This window comes from Quercus suber, unplaced genomic scaffold (genome assembly GCF_002906115.3).
Source record: "Quercus suber isolate HL8 unplaced genomic scaffold, Cork oak 2.0 scaffold_967, whole genome shotgun sequence".
Classification (NCBI taxonomy): domain Eukaryota; kingdom Viridiplantae; phylum Streptophyta; class Magnoliopsida; order Fagales; family Fagaceae; genus Quercus; species Quercus suber.
In genome coordinates this window covers 146,534-156,970 of record NW_027070387.1, presented here as the reverse complement: position 1 = coordinate 156,970, position 10,437 = coordinate 146,534, and the positions used below count along the sequence as shown (strand labels likewise).

The 10,437-nt window shown below is 35.1% G+C and overlaps 1 protein-coding gene across 1 annotated transcript; it reads left to right on the top strand.

Annotated features, from left to right (window-relative positions):
* Positions 1–493: 493 nt before the first annotated feature.
* LOC112034484 (geraniol 8-hydroxylase) lies at positions 494–6,696 on the top strand. Its single transcript, XM_065768586.1, has 2 exons — positions 494–1,416; positions 5,869–6,696. Exons 1-2 carry the CDS (start codon positions 538–540, stop codon positions 6,472–6,474), a joined length of 1,485 nt encoding a protein of 494 aa, XP_065624658.1. The 5' UTR covers positions 494–537; the 3' UTR covers positions 6,475–6,696.
* The last annotated feature ends 3,741 nt before the right edge of the window (positions 6,697–10,437 follow it).

Below are 10,437 nucleotides of genomic sequence, written 5' to 3'. Positions count from 1 at the left end.
TGAGAGTGTTTGAGAGTGAGAGTATGAAAGCGATAGTGCCAGATTTTAGGTTTTAAGTGGTCAAAAAAATTGTTTCTGAAACTCAGTTTTAGAAAGGATTTTAGCAAAAAAGTTAATTAGAAATTGAGTTTTATAAACTCGATATCCACGTGGAAATCTTTGTCCATGTCATTATATGGAAAAACCCCAAAATCAAGTATTAAAAAGTCGAGTTTTAAATTAATCTCGAGTTTTTAAAACTCAAGATGCTAATTTCCCACATTTTTTCAAAACCGGGCAACTAACGAAATTGTTACCATAGTAAGGTTATTTGGAAAAAAAAAAAATCTTTAAAACTATACTCCTCTTCTTATTATTGCAATTAAAAATATAAATAAATAAATAATTTTCTTTATTATTTCAATTAAAAATATAAATAAATAAACACTTTTCCCTGTCTTATTGGACCAAGTCCTTGCTATATCACACGCTGCTCTCGATATAATGTCTAGCAACTTTCATGAAAAAACACAGCCACACTGACACACAAACACAGAAATGGAAGCAATACACATCTTCGTATTCTGCGTTACTCTCATCTTGTTCTTCATCCGACCCAAATTTCTTCGCAAATCCAACACCAAAAACCTCCCACCAGGCCCAAATGGCCTCCCTATCATTGGTAACCTTCACCAACTTGGTCCTAGACCCCATGAAACTCTCTCCGCAATGGCTATAGAGTTTGGTCCCTTAATGACTCTCAAATTTGGCTTTGTCACCACCATAGTTGCTTCCGCTGCTGAAACCACCAAAGAAATCCTTCACACCCATGACCAAACCTTTTCAAACCGACCTGTCCCTGACTCAGTAGCCACTCAACCACACCCAGAAGGCACTCTTGCTTGGGTCCCCGGTGACCACAGGTGGCGCAACCGTAGACGCATATGTAGCACCCAAATGTTCACTTCTCAACGCCTCGACTTGTTACAACACTTTCGTCACAAGAAAGTGCACCAACTCATAGCTCACATAAACAAATATAAGGGTACCCCAGTTGATATTGGGTCCTTAGCTTTTGCTACCACGTTGAATCTTATATCAAACACTATTTTCTCGGTGGATATAGTGGACCCAGATTTTGAATCAGCTCAGGAATTCAAGGAACTTGTTTGGAGGATTATGATGGATGCTGGGAAGCCTAATGTTTCGGATTACTTTCCGATGTTGAAGAGGTTTGATTTACAAGGTGTGAGACGCCATGTTCAGGTTTCCTATAAGAGGATGCATGAGATATTTGATGACATCATTGCTAAGCGTTTGAAACACAGAGAGACTGATAAGACAACAAGACATGGTGATTTCTTGGATGTGCTTCTTGATCTGATGCAAGAAGATGGGTCTGACTTTAGTATTGACACCATCAAGCCCCTGATTCTGGTAAGAATTTAATTCAAGTTTCTTAGATTTACATATATATATATATGTATATAATTATCAGTTGCTATTTTTACCCTTTTTTTTTTAATATTATAAATTATAACTCTATAACTTTCTTATGGTAATTACTAATTACTCGGAATCTGTCACATGCACAAAAATGATTGTCCACCAAATTTTTAATTTAGGATATGTTTAAGTTTCACTTATTTTGTTGAAAGTGAAATTTTTTTACTGAAAGTATTGTAGATAAAGCTAAAAGTTAGCTAAAATAGTACCGTAAAACTCATGAATAATAGTATCAAAAAGTACAATAAAACTTATAAATAGTAATAAAAATAAGTTAAATAATAAAATATACTGAGTTTTTAATTTTTGCCAAACACTCCCTTAATTAAAGATTTGGTTTGTAAATGAGACTGAATACGTTTTTAAAAATGATTCCACTCAAGATAGTGTTTTAGGTCCTTATATGGTGCTTGAGTACAATGAATAGAAACCTTACCTTTTTATGACTGAAAAGTCCCTATTGATTAGATCCCCATCTTGCAAATTGCATCAGGGTGCGTATATATTAATGCCTTTTGAGGTATTTAGAGCACTCAAAGCAGTGAAGCTAAATAGTTATATAGTTATTTTAGCTACACTAAAACACAAAAAAAGGTTAGAGCATTCTCATTAAACCTCTCAAATGCTAAAAATCCTATTTTTTAGCAATTTTGTGATAAAAACACCACTCCATTAAACTGGCTAAATCTTAAATTTTTAAGATTCAAGCTACAGTGCAATCTCATATTTAAGACTGCACTGTATCTACAATTGTAAAACAAAAATTATTTTTTTATTCCCTCAGGCTCTCTCTCTTCTATCTTTCTCTTTCCTCTCTCCACTTCTTTCTTCTCTCTTCTCTCTCTATGCTTCGCCGATGAGTGTGCTTTGCTGATGATTGTGCTCCGCTAATGGTCGTGGGTCGTGGTCTAATGTGCTCTGGCGATTTTGTGGGTTAGGGTTTGTGGGTCTGAGTTCATGGGTCTGCGTTCGTGGATCATCAACGTGACTAAGGTTGAGATTGAGGTGGTGGATTTTGGTTGGGGTTGAGATTGGGGTGGTGGTTTTGGTTGGAGTTGAGAACGAGGTGGGTGGGTGGTGACTGAGATGGGTTGCTATGGCTGAGGCGTGGGTCTTGGGTTTGATGGGTTTTGCTTGTCGTGGTCGCCATGGGTTTAGGTTTGTGGGTTTTGTTTGCCGCTCTATCCTCCACCTCCCTCTCTTCCTCTCACGGTGAGCTTCTCTCTCTCAAGTTTAGTTTAGTTTTGTTGTTGTTGTTGTTGTTGTTGTTTTTTTTTTTTTTTTTTTTTTTTTTGGCTATGCGGTTGATTTTTGGATGGATGCTGATTGTGGTGGCAGTGGGTTGGCCGGTCTGGGTTTGCTATTGAATGTTAATGGTTTATGATGGTGGTGGCTGACAGTGGCTAGCCGTTGAGAAGAAAGTGCAGGAAAGAAAGAGAAAGTGGTAAAATAAAAATAATATTATTTAAATGAAGTTGTAAAAAAAAAAAGAATGTTTGTTGGATGGTGGATTGTAAAATAGTATGTTAAAATTGATAAAGTAGAATTTTGAAGTGGTAAATGCTAAAATATTTAGCATTCTTGATGAAAATGCTCTTATAGCAGTGGAGCTAGCTACAAAATTTTTAGCTCCATTTATAGCTGTGTACGATAGCTCAATGCTTAAAGCAAATAATACTTTTTACTCCCATCTTTCATTAAAATAATTTTTTTTTCTTTTTTCTATTTCTTTTTTTCCTTCTCCATTTCACTCATTCTCTCTTTTTCAAAAAAAAAACTCTCACCTCTCTCTCAATCTCTCGCCATCATCCTCCTTGTCAAACTCTCACCTCTGATTCATCCATCATCCTCACCGTTTCGGCCGGCATGAAGCTTAGTTTTTCTATTTCTTTTTCCTTCTTTCTTTTAGTGATGGAAAAAAGAGAGAGAACTGAGGGAGGAAAGTGAAAGAACTTTTACAAAATGAAGACTATAGACTCACCTGTTTGTACTCTCATGTTGCGTAAGCTTGTAAACTAAAGGAAAGAAAAAGAAGAATGGTGCGAACTGGGAAGAAGTAAACAAATAATTGAAGAAGAATGAATGAAAAAGGAGAGAAGAAAGCATATTATATTATTATGGAGTGGAGATTTGTTTAAGGTTTGTGGTGCAAATTAAACATTGGAAAGTGAAGCATTATATTTTAAAAGTGGATGAGATAAGACATAAGAGTGATGGTTGGCAAGTGAATTAAGAGAAAAATAAAAGAAAAGAATTTTTTTATAATTTTTGTTGAGTTAATATTTTATATAATAAATGTTACTTTTACAATATTTTACAATAATTTCATAATAAGTTTAGTTGTTAAGATATTAGAAATTGTTTTGGGCCCAAAAAAAAATTGTATATGTGTGTGTGTGTGTATATATATAATTTGGGATTAAAAAAATTATTGGGGCGGCGGCGGCAGTAGCGATTGCAGTGGCAGTGGCGGTGGAAGAGTCGGTAGCGGTAGCAGCGGCGGTAGTGGCAGCGGTACCGATTGCGGGTGATTGTAATTGTTGTTTATTATAGTAGATATATTATTTTATTGTAGTGAATATATTATTTTATTATGATATTTATATTATTTTATTGTGTTGAAAGCTAAAATAAATCCATTGCTGCAGTATGTTTTGTAAAGTAAATAGGTAAAATAGATAAAGTAACTTTTTATGATGTCAAATAACTAAATTTTTAGCTCTACTGCTATACATGCTCTTAGAGGTACATAACCCTCATTATCATGGGCCCAAAAAAAAAAGGGCTCGAGAGTTGGCCCAGCCGGTGTGACAGATCAATAGGTAAATTATACAAATCTACCAAACATATTAGAGTTCTATGTTTTTCTTGCAAAGTACAAGTTACAGTTTTTGATATAAAAGCAAACTAGAATAGTGAGTATCGACCTACTTAGCATGAAAATCATCATAAAAGCTATTAAAAAAATAAAATAAAATAAATCATCACGAAATGTAAAGGTATCTTTTTTTTTTTTTTTTTTACAAAATAAAAATGCTATTCTAGCCTAATACAAGTGTATATGTGTGAGTCTCTAATCTAAATACTTAAATCTCGGCTCTTATTTTACCCACTCTATAAATATTTATACTTATGAAGTGATTATTGTATTAAAAGGCCTTATGATTATAAAATTTATTGACATGCTTGATTTGACTCTCTTACCAAAAAATCTAATGATCACCAATACCCTAAACCATCATTATTGAGACAATAATGCCACCGAACTGCACCCAAGACTTCTTTTGAATTCCTTTTTTGTTCATTGAATGGCCAAGAAAGGTGATAAGAGTTTGAGGGCTACAAGTATGTCATCATGTCCGTAAGGAAGTCGTTGTCTGAACTGTAATTGACGTTAAGAAGTACTAATTACAATATCTAATTTTGTAAAGGTCTACACGTGATAACATCTTCAAAACTTAGATTGATGATTAGTCATTTTAGACAGAAGATTAAAAACTTTTCTATATATTATTAAAAAAAGACAAAACTTAATTGTCAAATTATAACTTTAATTAATAGAAGAGTTATTTTAGAATCACACATTTAGACATTTACTTTTGTCACGTCTTATTTATGTTTCAATTCATAATTAAATTACATCATTTACACATGAATTTATCACTTAAAATATAGTTAATCTAAGATCACATCATTTCCTACCATTCTCATATTTGGCTGACTATGAATTGTAGAAAAAAAATATGATAAATTTATATAAAAATAATAATTAACCAATTATAACTCCTTAAAACACTCTTATGACTAGTAACACCCACCAAACATATTGTGAAAAGAAGTGTTTAGCCACAGTGTGTTTTCCAAGACTTTTGGTATTGGTTTGGAACATGACCCAAATCAAAAAATTTTAACATCTGTATTCTGTAGTCTGCATAGTTTGAGTTGGTATTTCAATGACAGTGATTGCGACATATTAATTTTCAATTACATCACTCCCTTTCACATTAATTTTCAATCTCAACCGTATCACTTATCTTAATTACAGACTCGTTGTCGGTGTCGTGTCAGTCCGTCAGTTGGACCCTTTGAAAACCCCTAGGGCCCGCTTCTAGAAGTGAATTATTGGCTTTTTAGCCCGCTGTTGTACGTACCTGTTTCCCCGGCCGTAGGAGTTAATTGACCTTTTGTAACCATGGGAGATGGGACACAATACCTATTTTAAAATTATTTGATTTTTTAAGATGATTTAATAAATCATGAGTACATTTAAACAATCTTATAAACGTTTACGTGGAGTAAAACTTTGTCCATATTATTTATTCTTAATGCATGTTATAGTGCTCAATTTTCTAGTCTACTTCTCACACATGAAAATGTTTACAGGATTTGTTTATCGCCGGTAGTGATACATCTGGATTGACTACAGAATGGGCAATGGCAGAGCTTCTACGTAAGCCTAAAACATTGCAGAAGGCAAGAGATGAAGTTCTGCAAGTGATTGGTACTCACGGTGAAATTAAAGAATCAGACATTGATAGATTTCCATATATCCAAGCAGTTGTGAAAGAGACATTGCGGCTTCACCCACCTGTACCACTTCTCTTGCCTTACATAGCTGGAAACGATGTTGAAGTATCTGGTTACACCATATACAAAGGAAACCAAGTTCTAGTAAATGCATGGTCTATTGGTAGAAATCCCAAATATTGGATTGACCCTTTGTCATTTGAGCCTGAAAGGTTTGTAGGATCCAACGTAGATTTCAAAGGAAGGGATTTTGAGTACATTCCATTTGGTGCTGGTAGAAGAATTTGCCCTGGCTTACCACTTGCTCAAAGAATGGTTATCCTAATGCTGGGTTCAATTTTGCATTCATTCAATTGGAAACTTCCCGAGGGAATCACCCCAGAGAACCTTGACATGTCTGAGCAATTTGGAATCACTTTGAAGAAGGCTAATTCTCTTTGTGCCGTTCCTTTTGTTGAGTAAAGGAATGGATTTTAATTAATGGAGTTTGCATATTACCATGTACTTTATATATGGCCCTTTTTCTTTTGCTTCCACGTTGTTGGTTTTTTTTCAGTGTTTTGTGCCCAAAGGTTTGATTCCTTTGTGCAACGTTCAGACTAGGATAAAAAATTTGATCACCTAATAAGCTCTGTACTAATATCTTGATCAGTATATGAAAGCCTATGTGCTCAATAATGTATATTTTATGTGTCCAGAATCTTGTTAATGCGAATGTGGTAGGTTTTTGATACCTNTGCTCAATGAATGTGGTAGGTTTTTTATACCTTTATACTTGGTTAAATTCAAAGATGAAAACCATAATCTTCAAGCGGAGAAATTATTTACTACTAGGACCCATACCTCATATTATGGGAGAGAGGATTTTTCCCATAAAAGTGAATAATTTCTCATTTCTCAATTGCGTTATGTCAAGGACTTGTCAAACTATATATGCCTCCAGATAGAGCTGAAAACTATGTTATCTTGCTTGGGAAGACAGGAAAGCTTTCAATTGCGGTAGCGTCAAGTACTGTCAAACCATGCCCTCAAAGAAGACTGAAGATATGTGATGATAACTACTAAGAACAACAATATACATCATTTTCCACAGCAGGCTCTTACCCCTAGTGGGACTGTGAGAGGCTGTCTTCCAAAAACCACCATCAAAATTCAACGCAAGGACCCATTTTTCCATTTGATGAGATGTTGTATTTAATTCGCTAGAACACCAGACAAAACATGAATATCACAGAGGTCATTTTCCATTGACATAATATCTTCCATAATATTTTAAATTTCCCAATTAAATTAAATCAGATAACTGTCTTGACTAATGCAATGTTACCTTTCAAGATAAATAAATTTAGTCAAAATGATACAAAAACAGGGTTGAATTTAAAGAAGAACTTTAAAGTTTAAAGAACATCACATGGAAATTTTATGCATTCAAGGAAGAGAGAATCTGAACAGAGAGATATATAGAGGTAGTTTGTATGGAGAAAAAGGGAAATCTCAAACTCAGTTAACAGACTCAACAATCTATAGTGATTATGTAGAGCATTCACATCAAAGATGTAAAAAATGCTAAAAACTCATTTTAACTCTCATCCCCTCAAAAACTCATTCACATAACTGTCTTGACTAATGCAATGTTACCTTTCAAGATAAATAAATTTAGTCAAAATGATACAAAAACGGGGTTGAATTTAAAGAAGAACTTTAAAGTTTAAAGAACATCACATGGAAATTTTATGCATTCAAGGAAGAGAGAATCTGAACAGAAAGAGATATATAGAGGCAGTTTGTATGGAGAAAAAGGGAAATCTCAAACTCAGTCAACAGACTCAACAATCTATAGTGATTATTTAGAGCATTCACATCAAAAATATAAAAAATGCTAAAAACTCATTTTAACTCTCATCCCCTCAAAAACTCATTCACATCAAAGATGCTATACCTAAAATTTTTGATAACTTTGCTATAGTAAACTTGATGTAGAACAGACAGCACATGCCTTCTTGGAGCAGCAAGGGCGCAGGAAGTCACAACGCAAGATCAAAGGGGGGTGTCAGTAGGGGCCATCATAGGTAACAGTGTCGGAATTGCATGAAATTTGGCAGGTTAAAGGGAAACGGTGTTCTGATCCAGATTCATATGTTATGAATGTTGCCAAATTTTAGGCAAATTCCTTCGTTAAGGCCCCGAAAACTATGTTTTTGCTATTTATAGTAATATTTGTTTTTATTTAATAGCTTTTAGTTTAAAAGTCAGAATAAGGTCCCGTCTGTTTTGGGACGACCCTTAAGGTCAGTAGTTTATGATTCTGTGTTTAACTCAATTTTGCCATTTTTGGTAAAATTTAGTAATTTTGTCACCTAATCGCTTAATTAGTGCGAATTAGGGTTTTAAACGTTTTTACTCAGTATTTATATGTTTTGTAGCCGTCAGAGGCAAATCAGACTATTATCAATAAACACAGACATTTTGTCAGTTTTCTCTTCTGGTGGATTCCAGTTTTATCTCCTTGTGGATTTAGGGAAACCCCTTGTGGATTCGAGGTTTACTATCAGAAACTAACAGTTTAGTTTCTGTTTCATTAAGAGAGCATCGTGTGTGCTTCTCTTCAGGCTTCCGCGACATCAGTTGGTATCAAAGCCTTGATTTACCCTGGTCTGATGGCTAACCGGCAAGACGGTGACCACCATAACAATGACGACGGTGACGACGTCAATAACCCAATCCTCACTAGGGCTGAGTTCCTTGATTTTCGTGATGAAAATCAACAATTTCGTGATTCAACCCAACAGACTTTGGACCAGATTCAAGCAGCACTTGCCACTTTGCTTATCCGAAACCCTAATCGCGTTGATCAAGAGCGACATGATAACCGAGTGCGTGGCCCTCCCTATCGTGGTCCAAACCGAAATAGGCAGCAAGACTACAACGAAGAAGACAGTGAAGATGAGGAGTATGCAGAGAGAGTCCTTGGACATCATCGTGGTCCCGCGAGGGATAATGGTCGAGATTATCAGGAGCAGAGGGACTATCGGATGAAGATAGAGTTACCATCTTTTAATGGTAACGTCTCCATTGAAGAGTATCTGGATTGGGTCAGTGAGGTTGAAAAGTTTTTCGACTATATGGGTACAGCAGAAGACAAACAGGTGTGTTTGGTGGCCTACAAATTGAAGGGAGGAGCATCTGCCTGGTGGGATCGTGTTCAATTAAACCATACTCGGGAACGAAAGCTTCCAATACGGTCATGGAGGAGGATGAAAAGATTAATGGCAGATCGGTTTTTACCACCCGATTACCAGCAGGAGTTGTTCAGACAGTACCAGGATTGCAGGCATGGTACTCGGACAGTTAATGAGTACATGGAGGAGTTTGACAGGTTGGCGAATCGCAATGATTTGGAGGAAACTGAAGATCAACGGATATCCAAATTTGTACACGGGTTACGAGTTTCCATCTGAGATCAGGTATCCTTACAAACCCTATATACTTTGAATGAGGCTGTAACCTTATCCAAGAAAATAGAATTTCATTTTTTTTTTTTTTTTTAAATATAATTTGATCGTGGGAGTGTTTGTTGGGATTAGGGAATTGGAAATTTGGTTTTGTTTTTATTTTATTTATTTAAATGTTAACATGGGAGTGTTTTTAGGTTTTGGGGCATTAAAGTTTTGTTTTTGTTTTTTTTTTAATGTGAACTTGGGAGTTTTTTTTTTGGCTGTGGGGATTCGAAAATTTTTTGTACCAATTTTTTTAGATTTTGGAATTCTGGCACTAAAAAAGAGTTTCTTATTGTAGCGTTTTAATAGAAGCGTTTTGAAAAGCACTTCAAAATCCAAATAAATTAGCAACAATCACTCTAATAAACATTGCAATATATCTCTTTTAGTAGTGTTTTAAGAAAATGTTGCAATATCAGTATCTATTGAAGCATTTTTTAAAAACACTACAAACCAAACACTGCCAAAGTCCACTTTTTTTGTAGTGTTAAGACCCCCAATTTTTCCTTGCAGCTTGATTTATTTTAATTTAAACACAACTTGATGCAGAATATACGTGATTAGGAAATTAATTAATTAAAGCACTCGACAATTGCATAGATGAACATGTAAGTCAAGGCAAAATGTAAAGGGCAGTAGGGAAACGAGACTCAAACCCAAGATAACACCATAATATGTTATCGAAGAGGAAAACCAAAGAACTCGATGTAAAAACCTCTCCGCAGCCCTCCAAACTAAAATCATCCACTAGTGAATAAGTTGGAGTACATAAGCATGGGCCGAAAATCAAATCTGAAAAACTGATTTTTGTAATTCTCGATAGATACCTCAATAGATAGTATCTGTCGAGCCTCATTAAACCTCGATAGATAGCTATCTATCGAGAAACTGTCGAGCTTTAATGAATCAGCCATTCTTCACTTCTTTC